This window comes from Notamacropus eugenii, chromosome 1 (genome assembly GCF_028372415.1).
Source record: "Notamacropus eugenii isolate mMacEug1 chromosome 1, mMacEug1.pri_v2, whole genome shotgun sequence".
Classification (NCBI taxonomy): domain Eukaryota; kingdom Metazoa; phylum Chordata; class Mammalia; order Diprotodontia; family Macropodidae; genus Notamacropus; species Notamacropus eugenii.
In genome coordinates, this window is record NC_092872.1 from 715,947,591 (window position 1) to 715,963,007 (window position 15,417).

Here is a 15,417-nt window from a genome sequence, read left to right on the forward strand (position 1 = left end):
GAGTTTAAGATGTCTACTGACCATGCAGTTTGAGATGACTGGAAAGCAGTTGGAGATGCGAGATTGGAGGCCAGCAGCGAGGTTGGGGATGAAAAGGTAGGTTTGAGAGTTATTAGCATAGAGATGGTAATTAAATCTATGGGAGCTGATGAGATCACCAAGTGAAAAAAGTATAGAGGGCCAGGATAGAAGGTAGAGAGAACAGTCTATCTGTCTGTCTGTCTATCTATCCATCCTCGCTGTTGTTATTTTACATAGAAGAAAAGTGGTTGAGAGAAGCTCATTACCACCCCGGAAGGTGGGTGTTGTGAACATTCTTATTTTACAGAAGAAATTGAGGTTCAGTGTCTCCCCAAGGGTCGCCCAGCTAACAAGCATCTTAGAGAAGATTGGAACTCTGGTCCTCCCGACTTCGAGCTCGGGGGATGATCCGCCCTGCCACCCAGGGGCGGGTCTGGAGTGGGGACGCTCCCAGCCCTAACAGTTTCTGAATCCCTTCCAGGCTTCTCCAGTCCCTCAGGGCTCTCTTAGCTCCTCCTCCTTCCCTCTCCAGACTCCTTCCCCCGCCAGGGGGCGTGGCCGCCTTGCTCGAGGTCTCCATCCGCTCCGCCCCCTGCGGTTCCCATGGTACCACGCAGGCGCCGACAACAAACTGTGCCTCGAAGAGCCGAGCCGGTCAAATGTCAAAAAAAAGTAGTTCCCTGGCAACGGGGCTTCCTTCGCGCGGGCCCGGCCCGGGGGCGGGCCCTCAGGTCTGCGGGGGAGCCCTGGGCGCCGGAAGTCGAGCGGGGCCCGGCGGAAGGATCTCCGTGCGCGGCGCTCCGCCCCAGTTGAGCGTCGTCCGTAGCGGGGAGCGGGAGGCGCGCCCGGCGGTTGCTCCGGAGGCGGCTTGGAGGCGGCGGCGGCGGCGGAGCGGTAGCGGCGGAGGCGGCGGCGGTACCGGCGGAGCGACACGCGGCCGAGGCGGCGGCCCGAGCGGAGGCCTCTGGGAGCCGCGCACGCAGCGGCCGAGCCGCCGGGCGCCCCGCTGCCCGCGCGGAGCCGCCTCGGGGCCTAGGCCGGCCCGGGCCCGTGGAGGGCGCGGACGAGGACGAGGCCGGAGCGGCCGGCGGCGCGATGTTCAAGAACACGTTCCAGAGCGGCTTCCTCTCCATCCTCTACAGCATCGGGAGCAAGCCGCTGCAGATCTGGGACAAGAAGGTGGGCCTCCCCCTCCGGCCCCCCCTCGGTGCCCCTCCAGCCTCCTCACCTCCCTCACCCTGCCCTCGCCTTCCCAGAATTCTCCCTGAGGGCTGAGAAAGGCCGGCCTCCCAATTACCCCTCCTGAAGTCCGCCTGCGAGCCCTGCTAACTGCTTTCTCCACCCAGAAAGGAGGGTGCTTGCCTCTGCGCCTCGCCAAAGGCGGGGGGGCTGGAGATCCGAGGAGAGAGCGTGAAGAGCTGGCCTGTCACCATGCAGGCTGTGTTAAGGGAGGGAGGACCTTGTGAGGCGTGGCGATCCAGGGAGATGGAGAAGATGGGCATGTCCTTGAGCAGTTCCCTATGCCAGGAGGCATCGAGGGCAGAGGAGCTTGTGGCATATAGCCCCGCCCACCTCCCTTTAATGCCAGTGTGAGCTCCGCTAAGTAGCTTAACTTGTCTGGGCTTCAGTTTCCTCGTCTCTAGAATGAAAAGGTTGGTCTGGGTGCCTTTTTAAGATCCTTTCCCACTCTAGGTGTCTGATCCTGAGTTGCTTGTCTTGTCTGGCAATGAAGGGATTAGACGGGAGGGTCTCTGAAGTCCCTTACTAGTCCCTGCCTATGGTGACTTACCGTGCCCCTACCGGGCAGGGGATCATCTTGTGAGCATTTGACATAGTTGAAGACAGCGGTGTTTTTTTCAGCCCTTAGTCATTTTTGACAGTAGAGTTTTAGTAGGACCCATGGGGATCATTTGGTCCAGTACCCTCATTTTACAGATCCAGCTTGGTCATCTGCCTTCACCAACGCCCAAGTTAAGTGTTTTTCTTAGCCCTCAGTTCCTCTTGGGCTTCCTTCTGCACAGCTTTTCCCATCTTTGTAAAATTGCAGAGTGGAACCAACTATATTTCTTTAAACATATGGGTTTCAGTTATTTATTCCTCACTTTTCCCTGATTCTGGAAATAATCCTGAACTGTTACTGGAGGCTGATATGTTATGTGATGGGGCAGCAGGGGAGTGCAGTGGAATTAGCATGAGGGGAGGCTGGTTTCAGAAAACCTGGAGTCCAGACCCACAATTGACTAGCTTTGGGTAAGCCTCAGTTTCTTCATCCTTAACATGAGGAGACTAGAATAGGTAACTTTTAAGGTCTCTTCCACTGGTATTTGATTAAATGATTCTGTAGGCTTTGGATCCAAGCTGAACTATTCGTGCCTTAGTGTTGTCTGCATTGAAGAAAAAAAGGAAAATGGTGAAAGAAAAAGTCACCAACATCATAAATTCAGAGCTAAATGCAAAACCCCGTTTTTAATGGCTATTGCTTGTTCCATCAGATGGGAGGCTAGAGCTGGAGGATGGAGAGCAGAAGTTGGGCAGTTTTCCAGCTTCAAACTCTGACGTCCTTTGGGTGGGTTTTCACAATATGGATTTTGTTTTGTTTTGGATATGTGTTCCTAGAATATCCCTCGCATATGTTCAAATGTATATACAAAATAATCATCCTGAAGCAAATAAAAATGATTTAGATTGTATACAATATTGCTCCCCTCTATTAGCAGGGATCAATGAGAAATGAATGTGCACATTCATGGTATCTGTACTTCGAAATTTTTCTCATCAAAAATGTTGAAAGTTCTTTTTTTAACCTTTTTGAGTATCTTGTTTTTCTTTCACTCTCTCTGATTTTGCTCAAGCAGAATAACCTTGCTTTTTCTGTAGATTTTAGCAAGCTTCATATTGAAAAGCAACATTTAAGGAGACTGAATATTTAGTTTAATATAGTAGGACCCTTTTCAAATGGTGTTGTCCAGAGACAGGACTCAGACCTGCCTCGTAGGTGAAGGTGCAACCAGTTATATCAGGCTTTCACAGTCTAGAGTGTTATTCTCTGAGGTATGTAATTGGACCTATGTAGCTGAATCTATGGGATGATCCATGCTGGAACAAGATTCTACAGTCTCCTCAATCTGTCTCAGATTTTCTGCTATTTCTGTGGTGGTGACTCCCTGGTTGTCTGCAGCAGACTACACTGCTGATGAGAGAATGTGCACAGAGATCATCAGACTAGGATGGCTTGGTGTGACTGAAATCAGTTGCAGATTTGTTTCTCATCTGGTTCATTTTGCTTTGCACAGAGGAGAATTCTGGTCCCCTAAGCAAGCAGCTGTTTGTTAGGTACAAGTTCTTGGTCACCAAGTGGATGAGGAAATTAGGTATAGATGTTCTCTACAGTACACACTGAACTGTGTACTGTACACATTCTCCTTGGTGAGTCAGAGATATGAAAAGCTTTAAAAATTATAGGACTCTGCATGTGAAATTTGACCAGCCCCTTTCTTGTACTAATGTTTAAGAATTCATTTCATTGATGCTGTTACTGCTAAAAGTTGGTGAAGCATGCCTCTTTTTTTTAAACTATGTGGTCCAGGTATCTGGTAACTTAGTTTGTTCACAGTGAAATAAAGTTTCATAAATTCTGAAATTGACATCTGCAAACATCTGGATGTACCTCCAGTTACAATGAATTAGAGACAGGTAAATGTGAGCCGGTAACTGACAGCGGCTAGGTCTGGTTAGCTTATCCAGCTTAGAAACAGTTGGACTAAAAGTGTTCACAAAATGGAAATGAGGGGAAGAATGCAATAAAATTGTGGGAAGAAGAGAGATGGGTATGAATGTCAGGGAGTTTGAGGAAAGTTCCAAGAGCCCTCTTGGTTTTGGAAGTTTCAGCATTTTGTGGAGGCAAAGCCGTGAAAAGCTTTAGTGAAATCTTTGTTAGAGAAATGTTTCATTGTTTTTATTTTGTGTTTGATCCCCTCAAACCCTTTTCCTTTGAGTCTCATTTTTCACATCTAGTATATTAATAGTCAATATGTTTACATGTGAATTATAAAAGCTAGTTACCATGGTGCACTGTGCATCCCTTAACATTGCCACTGGAGGTCAGATGATTCCCTGACGATATAAACACACACACACACACACACACACACACACACACACACTCACACATGCGCACATGTGCTACCTGTTTGTCCACCAGGATTATAAATGATAAATTAAGCAACAGATGAATGTAATAAATCTAAAATATCCTTATTAGTAAAGAACTTTTAGAACCACAAAACTTTGAAAAAGACCTTCTTGTTTTTACATGACCGTTTTAGATACACAGGATTTAAAAGTACTTGGGTTTTGTTTTGTGTTTTTTACTCTTAAGTATGCAGAGGGCTGAATGCGTAGAATAACCATACTAAGATGATAGTGTCTGTACATAATCATTGATTCAGTACTATGGCCAGAACGTACTGGATTTCTGGAAGCAGCTTGAAATAATGCCAGTCCCAGCGATTAGGGGCCAAATGTATCAAGAATAAGGAAGAGATGTGCGGAGTTCATGAAAGACCTGATGTGTGACCTTAATTTGTATCTGTTTGGTAAATATCGACTTAGATAATTACAACGTTATTGCAGTTATATTGACATTTAACACATGCTTCTGGACGGAGATCTCATCATTGTGGGAACTTTGTCCGCTAGTGTAGATCAGTCCACACGCTCTCTTCCTCTGTGATAGTTGACTCGTTGAGTGTCACCGTCTCACAGCAAGACATGTGCTGACCAGAAATGTTGACCAGTGTCACGAGAGGAGACTCCCTTTTGATAGAGAAAGTGGTTTTGCTTATGGATGAAGTTGTGCTCGTTGTCATTGATCCCTGATAGACTACGGAGATTGACTTTTTGCCAGAAGCAGGAGGAAACTGGGTGGAGAACGCACCTTGCCCTTCTTAATAGAAGGTGTCCCAGAAATCTTGGTGCTGTTTTAAGCTGTTTATGGAGAGTTGGTTTTTCCCTTCTTTTTGTATTGGGAGTTATGCCTATCATAGGCAACTGGGTGTTTTGGCTGCTGGCTGATAACCTCAGTGGGAATGAAGAGTGTGCAGTACATTGGTAGAATTCATGCTTCATTTAAGTCTTTCCCCAAGGGTCACCCACTTGATCTACAAATAACCTCCTCCTGGTGGTGTAGTTTTTTTCTTGAGGATATTAATAACTTTATCATTTTATTAACATTTTTGTTAACATTCTTATCTTAATTACTATGTTTGAGGCAGTTACCCACCCAGCAGAAGAAACTGAAAAGCTTATTTTGAAAGTCATATTACTACTCATAGCTAATCAAACTAGAATGACGTCTTCTGACTCCTTAAGAGTAACAACTGTATCGAAGCCCAAGTGTAAAATTCAAGTTCAGACTCCTTAACTGAACTTCAACAAGTGGTCACAGTACACATTATTTTTATTGAATTTTTAAAAGTTTAAAATAACTTACTCTAAATTTGCAGATTTGTGATCAGAGATTATGTGTTTAATTTCCAAGTCCAATATAATTCATTCTTCGTTTCTTTTTAAACAGTTAATTCTTACACAATAAATAACATATAGTTAAAATAGGAATTTCATTTGATTTCGGTGGGAGGGCATGGTTGAAGGATGCCTGTAGTTGTGAAAGTACTACATGGCTTAACCACACGATGGAGTTGTTACTCCATGAAGATCTTTCTGACCCATTTGTGTGCCTGAATATTCTTTCTAATTGCTTTCCCCCCTCTTCTCCCTTAATTGGTCATGATAGAGAACAGAAGACCATAGTGGTCTTTTTATTTTTTTTTTTGGTCGTGCTTAATGAATCGTATCTTATACTTTTTGTTTTGTTTCATAAAAGCAGAGAAATGGAACTTTTAAGTATTTTTTTCCAATTGTCTTTTACCTCAGTGACTCTTGATTTCTGAACCCTTCAAGTTTCTTTATAGAAAATGTTCCCTGTTTCTGCTTTCAGTAGTGATCTTTATGTACTTTTAAAAGCAGTTCACATTTATTGAGTGTTTGACATTTGATCAAATATACTCCTTTTCAGGGGGTGGGAATTGGAGTATATTCCCATTTTATAGATGAGGCCTCAAGAAGGTAAGTGACTTGCACAAACTTATGGGGAGAAATAAGTAGCAGAGTTGGTAAATGTATACAGAAATTCCATATAAACAAGTTTTCAGCATCCAGTTTAATGAGGAAGGTCGGGCACATTCTAATTTTACAAAAGCAGAATAGATTTCTTTAAAAACCTACTTTTGCTAAGTTACACTTATTCTAAACTAGTAAGATTTTACTGTAAGTTAACGAGAAATCTTGTTAACCATACATGAATATATATAACCTCATAAAGCTGGCCTTTACTTTCTGAAGCAACAAACCATTTAACTTCTGTTGCACTGGATCTGATGATTTAGATTTGCTGATTGAAGAGTTGCAAACTGTAAATGCATGCCCTCGGTAATTATTAAGTAATGATGCCTAGCTGTCTGCAGAGGTCTCCCTTAACATGTTCCTTTATCTGAACAGGCTCTAATCTAGTGCTGACTTCTGTTGGGACTTCGCCTCTGGTTGAACGTGAATCTGAACATGTCATTTAGTTTGCTGGATGGCTGTGGGGTTCAGCTGCTGGGAGAATTGGGTGGGACTAGAAAGATGAGGCAAGAGGGGGAAATATGTGGAGTAGATTCAACTGATTTTATTTTTAGAGTGCTTTTATAAGCACAAAGCATTCAACAGATCCTTTTCCTGTTTTTCCCCTCCTACTGACCTCCTTCCTTGGTGGTAAAATTTTTTAAAATCAGTGTTCTCTCACTGTTTTCTCTAGCATGAATTGTTATCCGAAGACAGGACTGTTTGCAAGATATGAGTTTAAAGGTTGTTTTTCTCCCGTACAACTTGCCAGAATCCCTTATTGGCATTAGGAGGGCTGCCTATCACTGTTAAGTGATATTAAGTGATTTGAAGACTTGTTTTTAAGATATGTAAGGTATCTCTAATTTATTTCAGAGTGCATCATAAAGTTAGCAAAGTAAATTTAATTTGCCACACTGCATTTGTGGTCTTGGGGTAGATAGGTCTTCGAATTAAATGATGTATGGCAACTCTTAAAATAAAAAAAATTCCAAGTCAGTAGTTTAGATAGAGGAAGTCAGACAAACTGCTTCCAGAATGGATAGTTCTAATTGATGAGTGATCTATCTTTGATGCAACTCAGTGACCTGATCTGTGAAGAGTTTATGAAGTAAGTATTTCCCAAGAACCAATAGCACATTAGTGCCCCTGAGGTAGATATAAAGGGGTTCTTTGGAAGTCATTTCCTTACGTGGCTCTTAATCTTATTTTTTAATTAATTGGCAAAGCAGGTAGCCAATTTTTCCAATTGCTTTGGAGGTTAGTTCAGGGAGTCTTTTGCATAGCTGATAAGAAGATCATAGAACTAAAGGGGACTTCAGCTTTGTCCAGTATTTTACAGGTGACAAAATGGGGGATCAGGGAATCTGAGTGACTTGAAGTTAGACAAGCTTTCTAAGTAACAGGATTCAAATCCATGTCTTTGGAACCAAATCCAGGCCTCTCTTCTAGTATGTAGAGCAGAGAATGGTCGATACAGTAATCTTGGAAAGCTGGCCTTTGATAGGTTTCTTCTTTCCTTTTACTAGTTAGTGCTAATTTATATTCCATAGCACTTTGAGGTGAGCAAAAGGCTTTCTCCAAAGCAACATTGAGTGTGAGTCATATTAGATACATTGGGAAGCTAAGGCTCTAGAAGGTTGAATGACTTGCCTGTGGTTACACACCTAATGAAGGCCTTAGGTGGAATTTGAACCCGGTTTTCCTAACTCTGGGTCCAGTGCTCTGCCCCCTTGGCCATGATGTCCTTGTCAGGTTAGTCTTAGTCAGTTTTATCTCTGCAGTTCTTGAAAGTTGTTGAAATGAGGAAATAAGCTTTCACTAGTCATTTGAATTCCGTTTCCAGCCTTGGCAACGGAGGAGTTGGCAACTTGTGACACAGAGATCCCTTACTAATTGGCATCAGCATTCTTGATTGCAGCTGAGCACACGAGTTAAATGGGCAGTTGGAGAAGGAGGTACCAGTCTCTGCTCAGAGATGAAACCTCTCAAAGCTGAACTCATCAGGATGGGTTGAAGCAACAACCTGTGCCAGTAGCCAGGTTACATGACTAGGACCTGGGAGACGTTGGCTGGCTCTCCCCTCTTCTTGTCCTCACGCAAAAACTGCTCTGCTAGCATCACTTCCAGAAACTTGCTTGTCTACAGATCTCCATCAGCTGGGTTCTAAAAGTGTCACTTGTCAGGGTTATCACCCAAAGTAATCTTTCCCTCAGGAAGTTACAGCCAAAGCAGAAATATAGGAATACAGTTGGCTGGCTGTAGCTTCCTGTTTGTTGGCCTCTGTGTGCAGTGGAAGGCGCTGCTTTTATTCTGGAAACCCCAGGTGGCTTCGGTATTCTGGAATATTCCTGGGAACTCATCTACTATAAATTTGGGAGTGGGCAAAAGGCAGAGTGTTCTGTGTCCCAAGTCTCCTTAAGCCTGATGGAGCTTTATGTGGGTCATTACTAAGTACATTCTGTGTGCCAGGCCCAGTGTTAAGCTCTAAGTTAGAGAAACCTTACTGCTTTTGTTGACTTTGGCTCAAGTAGCTAAGGATCTCTTACTTAAGTGCTCCCAAAGGCCAAACTTTAAAACCATCTTAGATGTTTACTTGTTGTTATGGATGTGTTGATTTAAAAAAGAAAAATTGGAATACTTAGGCTGCTTTTCAGTAGCTAGCTCGAGAAGCCCTGAGGGTATAATTCCAAATGAGTCCTACAAACTTTACTAATTAACTGTCAAAGAGATAATTTATGTTAACAAAAATGTCCAAAAGTTAGGTTAAGGATGATTTTATTATTTAAATTAAGGTCTCTCTTTCCTTATTGATTTACGAAGGTCATATTGGCAGCATCTGTCGGGGTGGGCAGTCTTCTTGGTGAATGGCACCCCAGTGTGTTCCATGATGGTTGAAACAGTAACCACTCACTCCAGACCCCTCTTCTTCCCCCCAAGTCTTTTCATCTTGAGCTCCACTTTTCCTTCACAACTAGTAGTCCTGAAGGTGGTCCTGAAAGTACAAAAGATTGTGCCACTTTGGAAAACATTTGGGAATGTTGATTTGTCCTAAGTAGACCCAACCATTTGTGATTTTAACCGGAAGCCTTCGCCAGCTTCATTTTTAGGAGCAATTTGAGGTTTGCTTTTTAGAGAAGGTAGAAAATGCTGTTTTTGCTGAGGTGAAGGGTCTGTTCCACCTTTCTGTCAATAGAACTGTACCAATGTAGGAAGACATGATTTTCCGTGACAGCTCTGAAAGGTTAGGGTGTGTGCTAAATATCTCTAACTTCCTTTAGTAACTTCTCAGTCTGAGAAATTTATTTAAACTTTCTTCTTGAACCCGTACATGGGTGTGTGCGTGTGTGTGTAAACACACACACAATTGTTTCCTAGGGTAACATCTTAAAAAATTAGATAATGTTTGTAAAAATGCTTTTGTAAACCTTAACACTCCAAATATTAGCTATTCGTGTTATTAGCAATAGGGATTACTATTGATCAGGTGTGTGTGTGCAAAAAAGTATGGAAAAGAAAAACGTATGACTCAATCGCTGCCCATTATTAGTCTTTTGGAGAAGATAATGCTTATCTACATGAAGCCGTGTTAAAAAAAAAAAAAAGACTGGCTGTGGTCAGGTACTAAATTGTGCAGTACAGACTGGTGATCGTACTTGGAGGTATGGAAGTGAGATGGTCTGAAATGGGCTGGGAAGACCTCTCTGGGAATGTATATAGTATGCTTTTTAAGGCATATACTTTTGTTCTTTTGCCCAAAAAACACCTGTTTTGAACTTCAAGGGTGACTCTATTTCTAGTATTCCGTGACTTAGTCATATTTACCCTACTCATACCCTTAGAGATTTTATAAACATAGTCCCTTTTGACATTCGTCTTTGCAGACTAGGGTCCTGATTTTTTTTTTTAGGAAAACATATCTTCGTAGGAAAATCTTGCTGTTTTGATAATTTTCTGTTTTTTTATTAGATCCTTGGTTGTAGTATATTGATCAGAATCATTTCTGGTATATACAAAGGTATATACAGGTATATACAAAGTCCATTGTGTCCAGAAGAGTAGGGTGGTGTTTTCTCTTTCTAAGGTTGGCCTTTCTGACTGGGATGGTTGCATATTTTTGATCTTTTGGTGACTCCCCACACCCTTTCTTCGTGTTTGGGACTCTGTGTTAATAAAGGGAGCAGCTCTGACCACTTAGTAGTGATGCCCCAAAGCTGAAGCCCACCACTCCTAGGCTGGTAACCCATTGCCATGAGCCTCTCTTTGCTTCTCAGAACAATCTGTGCTTCCTCAGTGGTTCCCCTCACTGACTCCCTGCTCCCCTCATGCTGACTCCTTGATATTTGAGTTCTGACCATTTTCATTACCTCTCTGTCTGTCACTAGGTGCGGAATGGTCACATCAAAAGGATCACGGATAACGACATCCAGTCCCTGGTGCTAGAGATTGAAGGGACAAATGTCAGGTAGCTCACCCAGAGCTACAAGCTGGGTGTTGTGGGTTCTCTAGCAAAGACCAGGATTAAGGGAAAGCATGAGCCCAGCTCCTGTATTACGTGACTTGGAGCATTTAGAGCTTTGGGGATGTTGGGGAGGGTTTGGTGGCTCTGTGGCTCCGGGTCTGGATTGTTTTCACATTGAAAGAGCCATTGGATGAGCTCTATTAAGTATCCTTGTGAATCACAGCAGTCTTTTGGTAAACCAGGCAATCACTTGAGACTTTTTTAGAGCATAAACTGCTTCTCCAAAAGATTGAAAGGATTCTCTTAAGCACTGGCTTGAGACATCTAGATGAGGTCATTTCCCTTGAGTTTTCCTAAATCTAGTCTCTGGTTTATTTTCTTCGAGCATTGCCTGTGTGCTGCAGAGACTGCAAAGATATAAGGCTTATCCAGCTGGGGCCAGATTGAAGAGAATCCAGCCAGCGGTAAGGAAGGGCAGGAGCCAGGCTCGTTCTCTGTTGTCTGTTTCCACAGCACAACATATATCACTTGTCCTGCCGACCCAAAGAAGACACTGGGCATCAAACTTCCCTTCCTGGTCATGATCATCAAAAACTTAAAGAAGTACTTCACTTTTGAAGTGCAGGTGAGAGAGAGAGAGAGAAAGAGAGAGAGAGAGAGAGTGTGTGTGTGTGTGCGCGTGTGTGCATGCATGAGTGTGTGTGTGTGCATGTACAAGAACACAGTGCTTCTGCTGCTTTGGGTTAAGGAGAATTACCCCGAGTGCCTTATCAGCAGCACTGATGCAGTGTTTCCCAGGTGCCAGGCACTGTGCTAAACCCTCGAGATAGGAAGAAAAACGAAAACAAGGTCCTTGCCCTTGGTTCCTTGCTGGAAGAGCTGAAACCTCGCATTAGGAGGGCACCTCCCTTCCTCTGAATTCTAGAACTGATGTGATTTCAGGGGTATGAATGTGGTAATAACAGTCGAGGCATTTACAGTTTGGTCAGAGAAACTCTAGGAATTAATTGCTGGAGAAGCCAGTGTTCATTCTGTGATTCATGGCTCTTGCCTGGGTTACTGATGGCCTCAGCTCTCCACTGGGTGTTCAGTGGAGAGAAGGTTCATGAACTCATCCTGTGGTCTGCGTGCCCCCTCCCATGATGTCATATCGGATGGTGTTGTCTTGGCCACTTGACAGGATAAACTTCTTGCGACTTCCTGACCATCTGTGTCTAGTATGGACTGTCTCTGGGCTGTTCATTTCTCTTCCATTCTCAAATTGTGGGAAAACCAGGCTTTGGGTTCAAGAGCTCGCCTCACTGGGTTTGGTTCCACTGTTTTAAGAAGCATTAAGTCTCTTCCCCTTTTCCTCTTGCCCCTTTCACCTCATGACAGGTTCTAGATGACAAGAATGTGCGTCGACGGTTTCGGGCCAGTAACTACCAGAGCACCACTCGGGTCAAGCCCTTCATCTGCACCATGCCCATGCGGCTGGATGACGGCTGGAACCAGATCCAGTTCAATCTGTCCGACTTCACCCGCAGAGCATATGGCACAAACTACATAGAAACCCTCAGGGTGCAGGTACTCCTTCCTTGCCCAGGTGTAAATCAGAAAAGCCCTGAAGAAGGAATCTCCTCTGTCTTCTAGACCTGATTATGGACCCTGAAATAGTGTCAGGCATTATCAAGGGCTTCTGCCTGTAAGAGACCCAGACCATGGGATGGGGGGTGGAGGGGTGGGGAGAGCAAGCAGGGCAGTTTTGAGTTTTCAGGAATAGCAGAGGGGCTAGAGAGAGACAAGGCCAAGAATATGAAAATTAATTTGAGGCCGGGATCTGTTTTAGAGCCAGGCTGTTACCAGAGGAGTAGAAATGCAGCATCACTACTGAAGGATTAGGAGTCAGGGAGAGGAAGAAAGAAGAGACTGGGCCAACCTTTTAGCCTTTGAAATGATGTTTTGCATCCGCAGATCCACGCAAACTGTCGCATCCGGCGAGTTTACTTCTCAGACAGACTCTACTCAGAGGATGAGCTGCCAGCTGAGTTCAAGCTCTATCTCCCTGTTCAGAACAAGGCAAAGGTGAGCTGGCCTTACCCCCAACAAGGAAGCGGAGAAGTAGTTGTGGAAGCAGTATTTTGGGTGTCCAGGCTATTTTAAGATTCCACTCCATTACCACAAGTATTTCTGCTTTCTGCAGGGCCTTTCCAACACTGAGTTTTGTAATAAGAATCTTTATTTTTACTGGTTCCGAATGGCATAACTGCATTGTGCCACCAGGGCCTGGGAAGACCCCATCTCTCTACACATACTTTTGGGTGACCCCAGGCAGGTCACTTACCTCCCAGTGTCTTGAGCAGTTGCAGATTTGTCTTGGTTAAGGGTTGGGAGTTTGGGGAGGGTCCTCAGCAGACGTTCCCTGTACTAATGAAATCACAGCTGTGGCCACAAAAGGATTATCAGTGCTTTGATCATGAGGTTTCAGATGAAGTGACCTGCCAGGGATGGTCTGGGAATTAGATCTGTTTTGGTAACATAACTGTCAGGCCTCTTCTGACTCTTAAAGTGGGAGGTTGGGGGTGAGGGAGGGAAGGGTGGCTGATGTTGTTGACATTCAACTCTTGGCCCCCTTCCTCCTCTCCCTCACTTCATGAGGGTCTCCAGTCTCATGTCCAGAAGACAAATGCAACCATTCTTACTGCTCTTTTCAGAGACCTCTTCTATGGAGAAAGACTTTTTTCTCTAAAGCTGGCAAACTTGCCCCTTTCACCAGCCTGTAATTTATGGTTAACAGCTTTAATCCAAGAGGAAAAGAATGTGGGTCTCCATGTTCCTTCTACAAAATAGCAGGGGCCCTTCATGCTTTTTCATTTGTCTAGACCAATAAACTAAGCTTTCTCTCTATGCTCTGGCCAAGTTGTGCCAGAGGGAAGGGGGCAGGTAGCTTTTTTTTTTTAAGTTCTCTACATGCTTGATCATTTAAATGTTGTTTGTATATGTGATATATGTGTTTTTTATTTCTTCTCTCAGCAATAACCCAGTACCGGAACACAACATGAGGAACAAGCCCTGGGCCTAATGCTTAATTTAAGAAGGAAAATAGCTGGAGGACAATGTGAAATACAGAAATATTTAGATAAATTCACTGTGATAGGGTCCTTTTATTTAATAATTCAGTGTCCCTCGCCTTAGGACACCAGTAACGGTGTAACCGCTCCGTAAGGGCGTTGGAGGTACGGTGGGAGATAAACAGTTCTTGGTCACAGGACGTTTATCCAGCACTTTACTGTGTGATAACCAAGTGCGGGAGTTTACCCTTCTGCCCTCCCAGGATAGGTGCAGGTGGTATTTACCAGGACATTACAGAGTTAAGTGTGCCCTGTAAAGCAGATCCATTCCAATATTTTCTCTTACTGGTTTCTTGTCTTTTTGTTTTATATGTTATCTAAATATATATGTATATCATATGGAATACTTGCAATCTTGAAGTGAATAAAATGTTTTATTCTGTTTTTAAGTCCGCACCTTTTTGAATGGTACTGATAATGAGAAAATGATATTTTCTCTTCTCTCTAATTTAACCTCCCCTCCCCCCCAAAAAAGAAAAAAATTCTAAAGCTAATTCCTGAGGCCATTGTCAGTGGACATTGTCTGAGGATTTGGTTTTGCTCCATAGTGGCCTCAATGGAAGTATTGCATTTAGTTGTTTGGATTTTGGGAAGAGGAAAGCGGTACAGATATGTAGTCTCAGCTAATGTCATTTCCACTGTGTTGGGAACCCAAAGCATGTAGTAAAATGAGTCCTCATCCCCACTGTGAGCAGGCATTGGCTCAGTTGTGCTCATGAAAGGAGCACCTGCCTGGGCTCTCTGTTCTGGTGTCTGAGAGCTTTGCCTGCCTTTCCAAGAGTAGCCCCAACTGAATGCAATCCATGTAGCTCTGTCAGGGAATGGCGCTGCTTCCCTCTTTTCCACTCATCAGTACTGTGCGAGGTCAGGCCTCTGGGCCCTCCATCCCATTCATGAAGGTACAGTGAACGTCTTTGGGGAAAGTGGGTGTAGCAGGCTGCCTTGTCCCTGCTTGCTGTAAGCAAAAGTCCTCCTTCTGGGCTTTGGCGTGGGTAGTAGAATGAATGAGGCTTTTGTCAAACAGAAAAATGGGGTTCACATTCTTCTCATTTCAATTTAGATGCCTTCTGGAATTTAGTGCTTCTGGAAGTCCAGGGAAGTAGAGTCAGTCATGCCCACTCTTAAACAGAGTGCCTTTCTCCCTCCACACCCCATGACCCACTATGTATAGGGATGACCTCACCATCCTCACTGGTGTGGAAGGGGGCAGCTCTTGACTGATCCCAGCATGGCCTTCAGAGAGGGAATGAAAGAGCGTGGAGGCTGATGAGTTTTATTTATCTCAAGTGCCCTTGGATGGGGCAAGGAGGCCTCTGCTAGTTGGGGCTGAGAGCAGAGGAGAACATTTTCTCCTTCAAAATGAGGAAGATGAGAGAGAACTGAGTGGATCTTGGCTTTTAGATATCAGAGGATACCTTCATGTTGCTGTTGGATTTAAGTCTGGAAGAGATGTTAGAAGTCTTAAGTCCTTGCTCTACCTGGAGGGTTATTTGCCCAAGCTAATTTTCACTTAGGATTTCTTTTATGATTGGAATTCCATCACCTGGCTCTTTAGGCTTCTCCCAGGCTGGATGGATGGCCTTGGGGATTAGAAAGGTTGTCTAACTTGACCAGAGCTAGAGAGGAGTACAGAGTATGAGTATGGAGCAAAGTGTTCCCGAG

At 44.0% G+C, this 15,417-nt stretch overlaps 1 protein-coding gene across 1 annotated transcript; it reads left to right on the forward strand.

Annotated features, from left to right (window-relative positions):
- The first annotated feature begins 859 nt into the window (after positions 1-859).
- Positions 860-14,144, forward strand: CFAP20 (cilia and flagella associated protein 20). Its single transcript, XM_072636670.1, has 6 exons — positions 860-1,200; positions 10,569-10,648; positions 11,159-11,270; positions 12,023-12,211; positions 12,599-12,709; positions 13,658-14,144. Exons 1-6 carry the CDS (start codon positions 1,117-1,119, stop codon positions 13,661-13,663), a joined length of 582 nt encoding a protein of 193 aa, XP_072492771.1. The 5' UTR covers positions 860-1,116; the 3' UTR covers positions 13,664-14,144.
- The last annotated feature ends 1,273 nt before the right edge of the window (positions 14,145-15,417 follow it).

Coding starts and splice junctions, on each gene's coding strand:
- CFAP20 (XM_072636670.1), top strand. CDS start 1,117: ATGTTCAAGAACACGTTCCAGAGCGGCTTCCTCTCCATCCTCTACAGC. Junction 1,201..10,568: donor TGCAGATCTGGGACAAGAAG/GTGGGCCTCCCC, acceptor GTCTGTCACTAG/GTGCGGAATGGTCACATCAA. Junction 10,649..11,158: donor ATTGAAGGGACAAATGTCAG/GTAGCTCACCCA, acceptor CTGTTTCCACAG/CACAACATATATCACTTGTC.